Raw genomic sequence first — 18,448 nt, 5'->3', positions numbered from 1 at the left:
TACGCCAATGCAATGGACTCTAATCGCTACTATTCAACTCCGCTCTGGAAATGGTAATGAAAGAATGGCTCAAAAAATGTCCCCAAATAATAAAAATGGACCAAAAAATCAAACAAACTGCTATGGTTTTGCTGATGACTTGACACTGCTAGCAAATGACATCAATGAAGCTAAAACACAGATTTTAGACTTCAAAACGTTGCAAATAAAATTATCAACCATTGCCAAATTAAACAAAAATTAGATATTTAACATAAAAGTGATAGTTTGTTACTGTTGATAAATGATAAAAAATGAATTCCTGTCACGAAGCAGGAGTTACATCGATAATTAATAAAATTATTAAAATATTGCCACAAAATATCATTTGAAAACACAGAAATTATGTCCCAAAAATCAATACAGTTGAAAGAAGTAGAAGAACATAAATGGTAATAAAGTCAAAATAGTAACCCAATTTAAATACCTTGTAGAAATAATAAATAAAAAACAACCTAAATGAAAAAATCTCAATCCAAACAAGAACAAACAAAACTAGCTAAACAACAAAAATTAATCTGGTGCACATACAGTAAAAAAACTAACAGCTAAGCACTCTGGGCAGGTTGCCTTGGCGAGCGGCAACTCAGAATGGGGTCCAAAATTGATTACCTCTTGTGTAAAAACATTATTTTTTGAATGATGAAAATTGATATAACGAAAATTAAATTAGAAATTTAATTCTAGAAATTGATACTATTGAATCGGTTTTTTTTTGCTAGTGATCGGTACATTTCAGTGCCTACTTTTTGGTTATCGTTCATTATTTTATGAAGAAGAACAATCACATAAATAAATAAAAAATATGTAAAAAAGATTTTTAAAACACCACTCTTAAATTAAACATACTAAAGGTAAAATATAATTTTAGGACAGTATCTCAGAATGGATTTAGCAACAAGCTTTGATGGTGGTATGTAAGATTATGTAAAAATCATAGCTTCAAATTAAAATTTGATGTTTATGCCAATTTTTTCTTATGCGTATGTGAATGGCCTAAAATTCACATACGCATAAGAAAAAATTGGCAAAAACATCAAATTTTAATTTGAAGCTATGATTTTTACATAATCTTACATATCACCATCAAAGCTTGTTGTCAAATCCATTCTGAGATACCGTTCTAAAATTATTTTTTACATTTTAGTGCGTTTAATTTAAGAGTAGTGTTTTAAACATTTTTTTTTACATATTTTTTATTTTCTACTTTTTAGTGCAGTTAAAAAGGATTTTTATATATTTTTCATTTACTACTTTTTAGTCTTTGTAAGTTTATATTTTACAGCTGCACTAGAGCACAGGTTTGAGCATATTTAGTGATACACTCTTGATCAAGTCAATCAAGAGTGTACCCAATGTGTTAAACAGTTAGCACTCTATAGTTAGCATCTGCTGCTACATGTGCTGTTTGAATTGTGAAAATCAGACAAGCGGTTGAGAGATATTACAGTGGCACCCCATCACACCCCTTTCCAATTTACAAACAGTGCACTTGAAAATATTATAATTCGATGGGTACCACTGGGAGGAGATAGGTACCATCAAGGGGGTTCGAAAAATTTTTCAGAGCGCTTTTTGAGATATTTGCGATTTTTATCTGAAAATTCGGATGCAGTTAAAAACGACTAAATTTTCCCAAAACTTTGATTGTATTTTGCATATATATATATATATATGAAATTATATGGTATATCAATAATATAACAAGTATACATCTGACCACCACGAGACATGTACTAACAAATTGTGATTTTTCCCTAGTGATTGGTACATTCTGGTGCTAAGCTAAGGGGGTCGTACACACAGACATACATACAAATGCCATTTTGTAGGGTAGGATGTCTAACCATAAATATAGAAAAAACACTACAACACAGTTGTAAAACTGGAAGCCACATATGCAGCAGAAACACTCTTACACCTGAATGAACAATCAAAGACTGACAGACTCCAGAAAATTGAAAGAACTTGCATCAACAAAAAGTACCAGAAAGACAGGTAAAGGTGGATTGCGTCCAACAAAGTCGTGTACAAAGAATTAGAACCCATCACTGATACCATGCATAAGAGGAGACTAGGATTCTTTAGACACATCATGAGGATGCAAAATTCAAGACTTCTGAAACAGCTGGTACAGTATAATCTTGACATGAAAAATACTAAGACAAGATGCAGATCGATTAGAAAAATAAGAGAGGATCTGAAGGAAATTGGTTTTATACCAGAAGATACCACAGACAAGACAAAATCAAGGACAATAGCACTTGCTTTACACTCATAAGAAAAAAAGTTAGATCATGAACATTTTCAACACCAGAAAGGGCATAGAAATTGGAATGTATAAAAAAGTACTGGGTGGATCACAAGGCCTGAACAGTCCCATCGAAGAGACTCGGACTGACTAAAGTGATCCTATGCAGTCATAAGAGATGAAAAAAAAAATAATAGGTAAAATGCAAATTTGAACAGATCATTGGGAAATAAAATTACAACATAAAGATGACAGTTTGCTACTGTTGATAAATTACAACAAAAAAAAAATGAATTCCTGTTTCATGTGGTAGAATACTGTTGATAATTGTTTGGAACCAATTATGAGTATAAATTATTAAAATAAAGAATGAGAAAGAAAATTATTACATAGGTTGTAAAACACAAAGTGCTCAGCACAAGTTCAGTATACCATATTTATATTTCATATAGTGTTTGTAATTGCCATTGCAAATCATACATATTATCTATCAAAAAACATGAAAAATTAAGGAGTTTCCACATAGTTACATTTGAAATCACAGCAAACAATTTTTATCACTGCATCTCCAGTTTATAAAAAACATTGTTTTTATTTGGTTACTGTCAGAAACATGTTTATTTATTTTACAGATGTACAGTTAGCAGTTGCATATAATGAACTAATCCTATTCAAGGTTAGATGTAGTCATTTATCACAGTGACTCTAAAAGCTTATTTTTATTAATTTCACTTCAGAAAAAAACATTTCCTTATTTAAAAAAAAAATAGGCTTTCTGATGCTGTACAATTCTTATATTCTTATTTTAACAATGAAGAGAATGGTCACTGTCATTTTCCAAAAAAAAAATTATTTGTTTCTTGTAGAACTAACTATACTTGTATTTTATTTTGGTAGTCACAATAATACTAATTATACGAAAGGTTATCTCTAAAGACCGTTTCATTGTAAAAAAATTTATTCTAAAAACTTAATAAATATTTTTTATTTCTCTTAAACTACATCTCTATATAATTGCCACATGAATTAAGACATTTATCGTAGCAATACACCAGCTTCAATATACACTCGTACTCTGCTGCCAGTCCATTTAGACACTGATTAACAGCATTTTTAAATTTATCATCACCCGCGAATTCCTTACCACTGAAAAATTCTTTCAATTTCCCAAACAAATAGTAATCAGAAGGTGCTAAGTCCAGGCTATATGGTGAGTGATCGTAAATTTCCCATCCAAATGTTCTCTGTAAATCACATGTTGGCCTGCAATATGTCGATGTGAATTATCATGCAGCAGTACAACACCATCGGTCAGCCACCCATGTCACCGATTTTGAATGGCACATTGTAACTTGTGTAGATTTTTAGTTGGCTTCTGTATTTATAGTCGTTCCATGTGGCATGAAATCATTCAGCAGTATGCCAAACTGATTCCAAAAGATTGTGGCTGAACAATTGTTCAGCCACAATTGTTCAATTCACAAAGATTGTGAATTGAACTTTGTTGGTAATTAAGGATGACGTCATTCACTTGACTGTTGTTTTCTCTCTGGCATGTCATACAAAATCTATGTTTCATCGCTGGTAAAAATTAAATTAAGGAACTCATCACCTTTTTTTGTGTAGCGCATGAAAAATTTTAAAGCAGATCCCATTTAGATTTTTTTGTGACTTTCTGTTAAGATGTCCAGCACCCAATGTACACAAACCTTTCTGAAGCCTAAATGGTCATGAACAATGCGACCAATAACAGCTCTTAAAACATCAGAAAAAAGAAGGACCAGGTCAGAAATCATTGAGCGAAATCAGAAATTGATGAAATCAGAAATCTTTTCTGATTTCATCATCGATGTTTCAACAAGTCTGTGATTATTGAGAGCCTCCAAACGTTCTTCATCATGCAGATTAATTCTGTTATTTCTAAACCTTTCACACCATTTTTGGACGTTTCTTACAGTCATTACATTATCATCATACACAGCAACCAACTGCCTATGAATTTCAGCTGGCTTAACATTCTGATGTTTAAAAAACATATGACTCCACGTATTTCATAGTTAGTGGCAACATTGATTTTCCTATTCGTTTTATAACGTAATAACTCACACATATACAAAGATACTACAACGTGACAACTTACAGACAACAATGTGTACAACAGTGTGTACATTATTATCATGGCCATGAACACAGGTTCACCAACCTTAAGGATAGAAATTTCCCAGTGGTCTTTACTTTAGAGATATCCCTCATATTTTAACAGGATTCATTGTCATAGTTAAGACACACACACACACTCACACACAAAATATAATACTCTTTCAGCCTTCACAAAGTATAGAATTAGAGAACACTCTTACTTTTACTTTTTTACGCTCATCGTCAAAACGTTTTCGGGCCTAAGCTCATCTTCAATGATACTTTTTTTTTATAAATTCTTGATTTGTTTACATTTACACATTAATCTACATTTTATTTTGTAAAAATAGTTTGTTGATAAAATTTAAAAACATTTTAAAACTTGTTCAGTCAAGAAAATGAAAAAGTATTGCAGTAACTATTAATTTATCAGTATCTTATCTTTGTATGTCAAATTAAATAATTTTAATAAAAATGTCCTAATCAAATTCTGTTTGCAGATTTATAAGGCTGAATTTACGTTTATATGTGTGTAATATATATATAAATTAGAAATTTTAGAAAAATTGTATATATGTTACATATATATATATATATATATACAATATATATACAATTTTTCTAACATTTTTAATTTTTTATTACTATCTTCATGTTCAATATTTACTTTTTCTATTTTTTCTAAATTATTTTCTTAACTAGTTATATTATGATTATTAATTATTAAAAGGTCAGCTACATTTGAGAAACATATATTTTTTTTGGGATTTGGTCTCAATAAATTAATACTTATAAAAACATGATAAATAGAGCAATAAAATAAATAAACGATAAACAGGAATTGTATAATGAAATAAACAGTATAAAAATATAGCTATAAAAAATGGATATCAAACATCATTGATTGATAATATATGTAATATATATATATATATATATATATAATTCAGAATTTTTCAATAACTTAAACATTACTACATTACCCATAAATAAAAATAAAAATGGCGAAAATATTTATATAAAATATTCTTATACAAATAATGCTGCAGAAAATTTGATTGATGCATATATTAATAAAAAATGTGAAACTGATAATCATATAATAAAACATTTAAAATAATATAATAATAAAAAAGTAAAAAATAAATATGATTCTTCTGGTATTTATAAAATTAAATGCAACAATTTCAAAAAGATGTATTGGTAAAACGAATAGGTTCTTCAAAGATAGATTTAATGAACATTTTAGATCATTTAAAAATAAAAAATTGGTTTCTCAAATGTAGTTGACTATTTAAATAATAATATAACTAGTTTAGAAAATAATTTAGAAATAATAGAAAAAGTAAATATTGAACATGAAGATAGTAATAAAAAATTAGAAATTCTAGAAAAATTGTGTATATATATAAATTCAGCCTTATAAATCTGCAAACAGAATTTGATAGGAACATTCTTATTAATATTATTTAATAATTTTATTATTATAATTTATTTTTCATACAAAAATAAGATATTGATAAATTAATAGTTATTGCAACACTTTTTCATTCTCTTGACTGAATAAATTTTAAAATGTTTTAAATTTTGTTAACAAACAATTTTTACAAAATATGTAGATTAATGTGTAAATGTAAACAAATCAAGAATTTATAAAAAAAATATCACTGAAGATGGGCTTAGCCCCGAAAATGTTTTGATGAACACAATAAAGTAAAGGTAAGTGTGTCTTCTAACTCTTTAATTTGCGAAGGCTGAAAAAATATTATATTATATATTTTATGTTAATATTATAGTTATTTAACATACAGAGGTAAAAGAAAAATGGACTATAAAGAATTTAATCAAAATAAATTAAGATATATATATATATATATAAATTAATTAATTAAAAATACATAATTATATTAAATGGTAAGTTACATTAATAAGAATTTAAAAGCTGTTTAATTTAAGAAAAAAATCAATGTATGTGACCTGTTGTGACCAATCAGTGTAGAACCACATGCCAGATCCAGGTAATGAATTGGAACATGGTTGCAGGAAACAAACTCGAGATCGCTGTAAATGAGGCGAAGGAGGTGTCAGACATGCCCCTTCTGCTACAGTCATTATCAAATCAGCAGTAATTTCTTGCCTACATAAAATATCTCTAACTTGAACACCTTCTCCACAAGTTACTGAGCATGGACTCCATTCACCACCTACCCATCTAGGGAAAAAAATGGCTGGTCTTAGGTAAATTTAAACAGAATAAATATGTATATAAATAAGCTACCCAATGAAAAGTTAATTTCACCTGTACTGATGATGCTATCAACACTAATAATTAGTAGTACATGATTACCAATCCTACAATGCTTACCATTTCATAATTTTTGCTGAACAAGTTGAATTTTTCATAGTTTCACAGATTTTTTAAGTAATTGTACCAACAACCCTGGTGTGCTCTCCACACCCTTTCAGGTGATTAGTTACATATTAGAACTGGTCATATATAGGGTTGTTTTCTCTGCTTGTCACTTTGTGATTTTTATGAATATATACCAAAAATGTATTACATATTAGATGTTAGTGTTAGATGTTGTTTTGTAATTTATTTACAGTTTTTATTCATTTAACCTATATTATTATTTGTATTGAAATTAATATTGGAAACATGGTTTTAATAATGTGTTTTTAATTAAATTACTTAGTTAATATGTGTTTTGATATTAGAAAACTGTAAAATTCAGATTTTGTCAGTCAAAAATATTTTTTTTGTTTTTATTAGTTGAAAATGAAACTTGGGTCATTTGAAAATGGTAGGATAATCAATGCTAGCAAAACTGAAGAAGATGCTTGTGAATTTAGCAGAGCTGAGCTCAAGGATAGTGTACTTCCTTACTCTGGTTCTGATAATCACGAGTTATCATCTACTCACAGAATATGTGTAATCCAGTGATAGGAGATTACAACAATATTGCTGACTTACTGCATTTGACGGAAGAGAATTAGCTATCCACAACCAGTATCATTTGCACCACTGTTATCACTGAACTGCAGAAATGATGCAAGATTTCTCTTTAATGCCAAACAGTGCTCTTGTCATCAAAGACGAGGTCACATAACATTGTCTGTCTTTTGCATCAAGATTGAGTAATTTATCATACAACTGGAAGACTAGTAAATATTGATTGTTATAATGAAACCAAATGTTGAATCAATTGTTTCAATCATATGTGCAATATAATGTTTTGTTTTTGGAAAACCAAGTAGTGGCGCTTGAGCATATTTTATGACATGATAAATATAGCAAGTATTATTTCTTATGTTGTTTAGATTACAGTAAGCACTTCAAAAGGACATATGAACATTATCAGGAATGAATTTATATACAGGTTATGTAGACAACTTATAATGTCTTGACTGGAAGAGTTCCTGAAGTCCAATCTTCCAACAATTGTTGAGAACTATAATCCTTACAGTTGTAAAACAAAGAAACTCATCCAGTGAGTCTCCAGTACTTGCATAAAAAAAACCATGTCAGATTTATTAATATAAAAAAAATGAATGGTCACAAATCATTATTGCATTTGGTGCAACACGTCTTTCTACATGGAGCATCATGAGGAAATTTGCAAAAAGTGCATTGAAAATGACTGATTCTCATGTCAGAAATCACATTAAATATATAACTTAAATAAAAATTTTAATTTTTAAAAGTAAAACTAGGCTCTTTTTATGCAGATTTTTCTGAAAATTAATGAATATTTTTATAAAATTTTTCCTTGTGCTAAAATTTTACCACAATATTAAAATATTTCCACTTTTAAATTATTTTTCCTATTTATTTTCTCTTATATCAGATAAGTTGTTAAATTAATAGATGTTACAGTTTAGACATATAAAAAACAGTATTAAAAGGGAAAGATACAAAAAATTGTTAAATCTAATTAACATGTTTTTATTTATGACCTCTTTTTCATCTTTAATTATCATAAAAAATCTAAATTCATATCAACACTGCCACTTTACAACAACATACCATTCTAGGATTAAACATTTTCCAAGATGATGTAAAAATAAGGTACTATAAAATGTAACATGTTCTGTTAATAAACTGGCAAAGCCTAATTAGGGAGAGTAATTTTAAAATTTGTAAATAAGGTTCAGACCTTAATAAATAAGAGCATTTGTTACTGTCCTTAATTAAAAGGGTCAGCCCTTTTCTCACTGCATTGTTATTTAAAGTTATTAGTTTTTTTTTATGCCAACTTTATGTATCATTTACAAACATATGTTTTAATATTTATTACATATGATATGGACACAATGTTATCAGATTAACTAAGTGATTAATGAATAAACAAAAATAAGTATCACCTTAATCTAATGAGGAGCAAAAATTTTGGAGTGGAGTAGACTTCTACTATTAAGTAACCAAAACTAAGGAGGTATTTGTAAAAATACAAGTACTGAAGTAGCATTATAAATTTTCTCAACTGTTTTACTAATTTTTGTTTGTATGAGATTTGTATATGGTACCTTTGGTAAATAAAATTGATGTAAAGTAGTGTAAGCATGGTACAACACATTACAACACACATTACATTAATGTAACTAAATACTGACAAACTTTATTGGCTTGTACCAAGGTCAAATCCAGATTGTATAATGGGTAAATTCATAGTTACTCCCAAAAAAATAATGTGTCAATTTTAATCTTTATTATTATATTTTATTTTTTAATTAATTCTTAACGAAGGACTATTTTACTTGTAAATAAGAGAGTAAAAAATCTGTAACTGTTCCGTTTGTCATTACAATATTTCAGTCCCAGTTAAAGTGATTTCACTTTTAAATAATAAAACTTTTATACAACAATTAGATGATAAGAATATGTTTCACATTACTCAATTTAAACAGCTGAATTTTTTATAATGGCTGATTCAATTGGAGTACAGACGTTTATACACACGTGTACTATACTTCACACTAGTGTAACTATACTTCTAGATTAGTAACTGTATTACTATACAAACTGTTCAAACTATATCTGTAACTACAAACTATCTATACAAACTGTATTATTTCTATATTTCTGCTATTACCAGAAGTACATTAATTTCCATAATAAATTATGAATATAGGTCTACCAAACAAACAATTAAAATTTTCAATCAATGCAAAAACTTACTGAACGGTAAATTATTTTTAAATAGAGAAAAACATCACCAGAAAAAGTAACTCTGTATTAACCCTCAGTTTTATAATTTCATAGTTTTTAATCTCTAAAATCATTAAAAAGATTTATTCAGTGTATAAAGAAAGGGAACTCCAAAATAAATAATGAAGAAACATTATTTGATGTCCTTTTCTATCTATTGTTTTATGAACATTTTACATACTCAGCAATACAAGGTTTCACATTGCATCGTACAGCTGGTACTACAGGTTTTTCTTGACCAGCACATCGCCTTTCAGGTACCACAGCTTGATTATGATCACGTACACAAACAATAACTGATGACTGAATGCCTGAAATATGAACAATTCACAATGGTTTTAGAATTTACATACATTATTTTGGTATAAATTTAGTTTTTCAGATTTAAAAAAAATATGTAAGTAAAGATATATAAGTAAATCCTATAAAGCACCTAAATTGCTATAAGAGTACATTCTACACAAGTATAGGACTACAAGTACTACTATGTGTAGTAAGTATATTACATAAGTTCATCCTACATAATTTCCTATATAAGTAAATCCTGGTTAGTTGCTTCAACAAACCAACTAAGAAGAAGCAACAACTAGTTTTTATTAGGAAGGGTTCAACAAAAAGAAAAAGAGTATAATAATAAAAGGGTAAATGTTGTAATTTTTATTTCAGTTAATAACTGTCAAATTATATTTCCAATCAAACCGTGAGTATCTCAATAGAAATGAACGGTTATTACATTAATATAAAATAACTATTATTACATTTTAAAAATTAATATAAAAAAAGAGTAAACAATTTTGGTTTCATGTCCTGGTTCTGGTTTGCAGATTCTAAATGGTCTAAGTTATTATGCACAGCTTGTTTCTTATTGTTTACAACCATTGTAAGCACAAGCCATTCCAAAAATAAAAAGGACCCTTGAAATTAAAGACATGTATATTTCTTTAATATTTCCTGCTGTCTTATGGAATTTACACTCTGAAGGAATTACTTTATTAACCTGTAACTAAAAAATTATTATAGATATTTTTAATATCAGCAATTTATTTATATATTAGTTATAACTTATATACTTCTTAGAAATTGTTAAACATAAGAATCAAAACTAACTAAATGAAAATATTGAATTTAAATGCAATGTATTTCATGGGATATATAAATCAGTAAAATAGCTAATGTAAATTAGTATTTGGTAAAGTAGCTTATATTTAAGTTTTAAGGAAACTTGCTACCTGTGTTAGCAAATTAAGCAACTGCTAATTTAATCATGATGAACTAATTCATAGTATTCGACATAAGTTCTATTTGATGATAATTTTAATTATAAATTATAATTTATTTATAATTCTTATTATATTCTTTTATTTTTCTAATTATATTTATAATTTTAATTACGATGATAATTCTATGTAGATGGTATATTTTAATTTACATGAATTTGTAGTAGGACATATTTATTTTATAATCTTTTTTTTTCCCAAAAAAATACCTAATAGAATTCATAAATCTTGTTCATTTTATACCATCATCTTTTGCAGTCAACAGTGACATATAATGTATTCCATGAGCAGTTTATTCCTAAATTCAGTTGTAGTTTTTACAGCAGTGTCAAACAACAATTTATAAATGTCAGGTAGTTACCTATTTGTCAGGCCATCAAGGATATTGTGTTATATTTGACAGACTTTTGGTTTTTCCTTACTACCTTGTAATTATCAACTTTTCTTAGAGAAACTCTGTTGAGCACAATTGTCAATTACATGGTAAATCATAGATTGAGTTTAGGTTGAGCATACCAGCATTAGAAGTTCAACATCACAGATATAAGGTTGTGAGCCTATTTCATTGGTAGTAGAGGCTGATGTACTTTTGTAAAATCTCCAAATTTTTTTTTAATTAAAAAGAATCTCATTATGGCTGGCTTTCTGTTGTTTTTCTTCCTTGTTAAATTTTATAATTTCACTTATTTTTTATTTTATTTTTTTAACATTAAACCAATAAATACAAAGGCCCATGTTTTTTCTTTAATACGAATTCGATCAAATAATTCCTGTTTCAGTTAAAATTCATGTTAACCAGCTTTAAACATCTAAGTTTGCGCTTTCTTATAAGATTGCGTAGTTGTTTATTATGGGGGTTAAATTTACAAATTTTTCATTTTTACACTTATTAAATTTTAATCTAGAAAAAGAAAGAAAGTAGAAATGATTCATTTAGTTGCTACATTCCCACAAGAATAATCCATTCTGTACATGATTTCAGGGCTCACACTAACAAAATTATAAATTACTTAGTTTTTATCCTAATTTTTCAAAATTTTGAAACTTAAATATTTCAATAAATTTGCACCAATTTTTATCATTCAAATTTTATTGTTTTTAGGATTTTCTGAAGATTAATCTTATCTTTTTCAATTTCAAGTTTAGTTTCAACAATTTTTATATTAACTTATAAGATAAAGAAAAATGTTTAAATTAGATAAAAAATTATTAATATATATTTTTATTTTCATATCAATGTTTACATCATTATTAGTGGTGCCAGTAACAATAACAGTAATCTAACAATAATCTGAATCATATATAAGTGAAAAAATGTTCTATTTCATTGTTATTATGATGGCCCACCATCAGCAGATCATATCATTCAATATGGACATTTTTATGAGTTCAGCAATGTTATTTCTCCATTTAAACAATGCAGTCGATTTCAATTATAATAGTTTTAATGTGGGCAGTGGGCAAAAAAGTTTGAGAATCAATTATGTAAATTAACTTACATGTTCCAATAGTAATTTTAATTGTATTCATTGTACTAATTCCAATCTATTTTTTTATTTCTTTTGATTCTATCTCTTTTTTATTTTAATCACATAAACAACAATATGTTAAAAAAATGTAACACGGTTAAAATGAAAATTAACGCTAATAAAAAAAATTACATTAAAATAAAATCAATGAAAAAACCTAAGCAAGTAAAATAAAAATAAGATGAACAACATTAAAAAAAAAGTAAAAAAGGTTAATGAGTAACTTTGGCTAGAAATTGCACTGTGAACTTATAATTATGCATAATTTTAATAGTTAAAATTAAAAGATGAGCTTACACTTTCAATTTAAACACTGCCTATTAATGAAAAAGATCTTAAATTTATTTTTTTTAGACATTACCAATGATATTTACATGATAACTATTTATTCAAAATTGTTAACTCAAAACACAAGTAAAATCTTTATATTTTTTATTTGAGCAATAGTATGCAAATATGAAAGATAATACTCCTAAACTGATACATAGGACTTAAGGTTCCTTTGAAGGCTTTAAACAATTTTTCTAAATAAAATGCTCTGAAGTTTCACACAGTTGCAGTGGGCGAGTTATTTATTGTAACTGCTGCTAGGATATCTGCCTTTTTGTAGCCCAGGTTTGATACATTTTATTACAAATATTTTAAGAGGATTGATTTAACATGGAAGCTAATTACAATAGCACAGTTCTTAATGTTAGAATAATCAGGGCTCAGTAAATAATTTACTTCATACAGAGTGATTCAAGAGGAAAGGGGAATAAATTGGGAACTGATTCTAGAGCTTGAAATAAAGAAAAACATGCATACAAACATATATTTGGAAATGTTTTGATATCCAGTAACTGGCTACAGAAAATTTTTCCCCAGATTACACTTCCTCCAGTGAAATGAGGTCAACTGAAATTTTTAAGGCATTACATAAGAGGTAAACAAATGATTTCTTGTTTTTATGACCTAAAAAATTAAATAAAACAGGTCTCAGAACTGTACCTTCCATAATTTTCATGATATTCAAGGAAAACAGAAAAAATCTGTGGCAAAAAACCATTTTTTTTTTTAATTTTAAGTATAATAACTTTGTTATACGACTAATAAATGCATAAATTAACTTTTCTGCAAATGGAATTGTAACAATTTATGTTATATTTCTGGACAAGTGTTAAATATATTTGTTACATATAATTGTTCTGTTATAGATGGGACATTGTAAGAATTAGTAGCCTGTAAATTAGAAGACATGAAATTTTGAAGTTTTATTGAATAAGCTAATCCATGAAGTAAGAAAAAATAATGACTTAACTTGTTTTATTCACTAAATTTAAACAATTATAGTAGCAATTCTTCTGGGTATCTGCTGATATGTTGTTGGATGCCAACAGAATGCTCATTAGCTTGGTATTGATAATAACACAGCCAGTTTTATCATTTTTTCCCCACAGATATAAGAAGAATAGTGCTCAAAGTTACTGTACAAAACAAAATTTCATGTAGTGAAAGAACACAATACTAACCTCCTCCACATGATCTAGAGCACTCTAAAAATCCAGTAGTTTTCCAAGAGAACTTTTTACGTCTACCTTTGGTACGAGGTTTCACAGCTTCATCAGCAAGACCTAAATTATCTGTTTCTAATATTCCATTATTGTTGGTATTATGATATGGAAATAATGGCTTTTGTCTAAAACAGAATGGGAAAATATAAAATATACATTTTTTATTGAATCTATGATATTGTAGGAGTTATACTTAAATAAAGGAATTCTGCACATAAATATCACTGAACTACTTCATATCTTGCAACTTAATGATACAAAAACAGTTACGTAATTAAACATTCATAGTTTTATAAATAAAAATAATTTGTGAAATTTGTGCAGAATTTTAAATAAAATTGTAATTACACAATTAAAATTTTGCATTGCACGTAAGTTATTTTTTTTAATTTAATGAAAATCCTGTCTTACAGTTACCTCCAACTTTTCTCAAGAAAATCAGGGTCTCTATGTACACTCTGAACTGATTACAACTATTTAGTAACATGTCTCAGGAGTAGTCGACCTGAGTCTGTTCAGGGCTATATGTTTACTGGTACATTTACACTTACATTTGCAGCTACAGGTCTGGCAGCAGCTGGAAAAACTGGTTGAAATAAAATAATAATTTAAAATTATTCAATAAAGGTGAATTTATTATTACGATTATATCACTCCCACTGTCACAAAATAATTATTTAAAAAAATGACTTCTTTTCATTATAGATTTATACAAATAATTTTATTTAACTTAGATTAGGAGCTAGTGCTTCAAAAAATGACTGGTGCAGCAATCAGTTTATTAGTGATATAATCTTCTCAATATTTGTTTTTTAAATCGCAATATTAACATTTTCAACCTAAGAAACATAAAATTAATGTTTCTGACACCTGTTGATCAGACAAAATGAGATATTGTACTGCATATAATTTTAATTTTTATAATTCAAAAAGTTACACTTCAAATTTGATTTTTTACATAAAAATAGTTTGCTAATAAAAGTGAATGAGAGATTCATTTCTAAAATAGGAGTTATATAACATTTATTTGTTCAGAATTAAAAATTTCTCTATTAAAAAATTAAAAAAACTGAACCAAAGAACTATATACATTGATTGATTGAAATTCATAAACAAGTGAATTAATAATTAATTGATAAGTTATAAATAAGTTTTGTACCTGGAAGCTTCAACTGGACTGTCTTTTGAATTTGCCTCTTTTGTTATACTTGGGACAACTGGAAAAAAAAAATAAAGACATGTAAGAAAAAAACAAAATAATATACATTAAAAACGAATAAAACAGTAAAAATATTCATGATAGGAAAAATAGATGTGTAGGATGCTAAAATAATGTATGCAACTTTAAATATGAAAAAAAAAATTACTCTGAAAGGAAGCTAAAAAAACCCCAAAAAACAAACTTTATGATTTGTATGCCATTGCAATAAAACAGCATCTTTTACCATGTTTCTACTAGTAATTTATGGGAGGTATTTACTTTATTAAAAAAAAAAATGTTTGATGTTAAAAAATGTACAATCTTGGTTTAAAAATTAAAAAAAATTTTTTTTTGAAGTCATGAGCGATGGGCTTGGCTTACATTCTGAACTATGGCTATATTATTCTCAGTTATATGAGTACAAAAGATGCAGCAGTTTCAAATGTATAAAATCTTTTCTAAATGTCAGTACATTAGGTAAAAACCCTTCCTTACATCTATGATTGTGTGAATTTTCTAACTTTGTGAGAGAGTGAATACTATTTTCTATTTGTATTATTATTTGAACAATATTAAAAAAATGTGAATGTTAAAAAGAAGAAATTGAGAATTCGGTATGGCATAACTGTGGAATTAACAATCACTCTCTATAAAAAATGATGGTGGTGTGGGCTTGTTTGTTTTTCATATATGCTCACATTTTGATTTTAGCTGCTATTGGTGCAGAGTGGCCCAATCATGGTGTGCCAGGCGGCTGCACATGGCTTCCTTAATGACTCTCTACCGCTAGAAGCAGTCTGTTGTCACTTAGTTTATAGATTATTTTATTTAATTTCTAAACGTAAATTATTTTAACTTATATTTGAATTTTTATTAATAAAAGAAGGGGATTTTTTATTTAGTGTGAGAGCTGTAACATATGGCTTCATTTACAACTCTCTCCTGCTAGAAGCAGTCCATTGTCAATTAATTTACAGATTATATTTAATTTAATTTCTATATGTAGATTATTTTTATTTATTTATTATAATTATTATTTTTTAGTTTCATTTATTTTATTTAATTAATAAAAGAAAGGAATTTAGTTAATATTTAGCAGTAAAAAAAAGTATTTTTTATTTAGCGGGAGAGTCATTTATGTGCATTATGTGGTTCGCTCTGTGTCAATAGCAGCAGCTGGACTGGCAACTAACGCAATCTTATACGAACACGTAACTGCAAGACTAAAAGCCTGCGTGAACAAGCATTTTGTACAAGCTTGCACAACTTTCATATAGCCTTCACACAGTACAAGACAGCTGGAGCCAGCTAATAAGGAAAAAAAAAATAATATAATTTCTATAATTTAATAATACATTTTAATATAGATATTCACATTTCTCTGAATCCTATTGGTCAGTTTTTTAAACGATATTCATACAACTTTGTGGTGATTGATACTTTATTTGAAGAGGTCAAAATTATAAGCAAAAATAATTCAAAATTTTCCTTCTGGCTTACTCATAATGGTAATTCTAACTAATGTAGTAACTTAAATTGTGGCCAACATATAATTTCAGTGCTAAACTTTCATGGAAGTATGTATAATGTGACAATTATGGTGTTTTCAAATCATTTTTTGAGAAGTTCATTTACCTTTATATATTGAAGATTTTTTACTTGTTATTCAGTCATAATAAATCAAACCATGAAACTTGACTATTACAAAATTCAATCAATAACAAATTAGATGTAAAAACATCATTACATTGTTCACCAAAGATGTAATATATAGAATATTAAAAATGCTTCTACAGGTAGCAGGGATGGTAATTCTAGGGCATTTAGGATAGTAAAAACTAATTTCTGATACAAAATGGTGGTTCTGAAGGGAGGAATTGCTCTTTATTTATTATTTCTATGGAAAGTTAGTAACATTAGTCAACACTAAATTTGTATCTAACATGTTACACAACTTTTCTCACTATAATTTAGATGCTGATTTCAAATTTGCTATTGAAATTATGTTACCATGTAAAGATTTTACGTAAATTGTAAATTTTAAGATTTTTTTATAATAAAATCATTTTATCAACTACTGGTTACAGTTAATAATTTCTATATCTTTACTTTTAAACAATATGCATACATGCTTAATAAAGAAAAAATAAGTAAATAAGTAATAAAGAAAAAATAAGTATACACTACTGTATCACGAGAAGTAGACATACAAACATCATACATACATTTGTTGTTGCCTACTGTAGAGCTTAAAATCTTATTCAGTCTAGCTTCACATATCTACACTATATTTGTGTTTCACAGAGTTATTAGTGTTTTGCTATATTTTCATCAATTCTTCAAAATACAAAAGTGATTTTTCTCATTTTTATTTGCTATAACATGGCTTCTGTAAAAGTTTGTTGATGTTCAAATCATCCAGACAATTTTTGTTATGTCTGTGGTAAATTTACGCCTAAATTTCAAGGAAAGAGTATTTCTGTACTGATAATACAGCTTATAAATTTAATTTTGATTTTGTACTCAGGGATCAAGATAAAATCTGGGTGCCTCATGTTACTTGCATATCGTGCTCAGTAACTCTTAACTGAACGGTTGAAGGGGAATTGACGTGCCAGGCCATTTGCTGTCCTGACGGTTTGTGTCAACCTAAGGACCATTTCACCAACTGCTACTTCTGCAAAACAAATATATTTGGATTTTTATTCAAAAGTAGAAAGGTCATAAAACATGCAGATGTATCCCCAGCTCTAAAGTGGTACTGCACAGAGAAAAGTTACATGTACCTGCACCACCATCTAATCCAACATTATTAGAAAAACAATCTAAAAATGAAGCACATGATATAGAGGATGATGAAAAATTTCTTCCTGTATTTGATGAGAACTTTCTTCATTTAATTCAACAACATGAACTTAATGATTTAGTTTGCGATTTAAAGTTGTCAAAACAGCAAGGTGAACTTCTGGGGTACAACAGTGGAATCTTTTAGAGGAAAAAAAGTTACTACGTTTAGAACATGAAATAAAACTCATTGTGTGAAATGAATTTGTCTGAAATCATGTTCAAATAAGTTTGAACACAAAATAAAAAATTCATTGTGCATTTGTACTGAAGTCAATTGCCAGATGAAAGAGCTTGGAATTCATTATATTCCTGAAGAATGGAATCTTTTTATTAACTCTTCTAAAGTTAGCATGAAAGCAGTTTTATTGCTTAATAGTAACAAACAACCACCCATCCCATTAGC

General features: G+C 27.7%; 1 protein-coding gene across 3 annotated transcripts in view; it reads right to left on the bottom strand.

Moving 5' to 3' along the window:
• The window catches only part of loh (thrombospondin type 1 domain containing lonely heart), a 1,319,035-nt gene that overhangs the window by 25,639 nt on the left and 1,274,948 nt on the right, over nt 1–18,448 (bottom strand). For all 3 annotated transcript variants that reach the window (XM_075360455.1, XM_075360456.1, XM_075360457.1), the window contains 4 exons: nt 15,157–15,214; nt 13,956–14,122; nt 9,820–9,949; nt 6,407–6,641 (listed from right to left, as the gene is read on the bottom strand). In XM_075360455.1, the coding sequence (XP_075216570.1) occupies nt 6,407–6,641; nt 9,820–9,949; nt 13,956–14,122; nt 15,157–15,214 (590 nt within the window). The remainder of the gene's footprint in view (nt 1–6,406; nt 6,642–9,819; nt 9,950–13,955; nt 14,123–15,156; nt 15,215–18,448) is intronic.

This window comes from Lycorma delicatula, chromosome 3 (assembly GCF_047948215.1).
Source record: "Lycorma delicatula isolate Av1 chromosome 3, ASM4794821v1, whole genome shotgun sequence".
Classification (NCBI taxonomy): domain Eukaryota; kingdom Metazoa; phylum Arthropoda; class Insecta; order Hemiptera; family Fulgoridae; genus Lycorma; species Lycorma delicatula.
The sequence above is the reverse complement of the archived record's forward strand: the minus strand, read 5'-3'. Positions and strand labels throughout refer to the sequence as shown.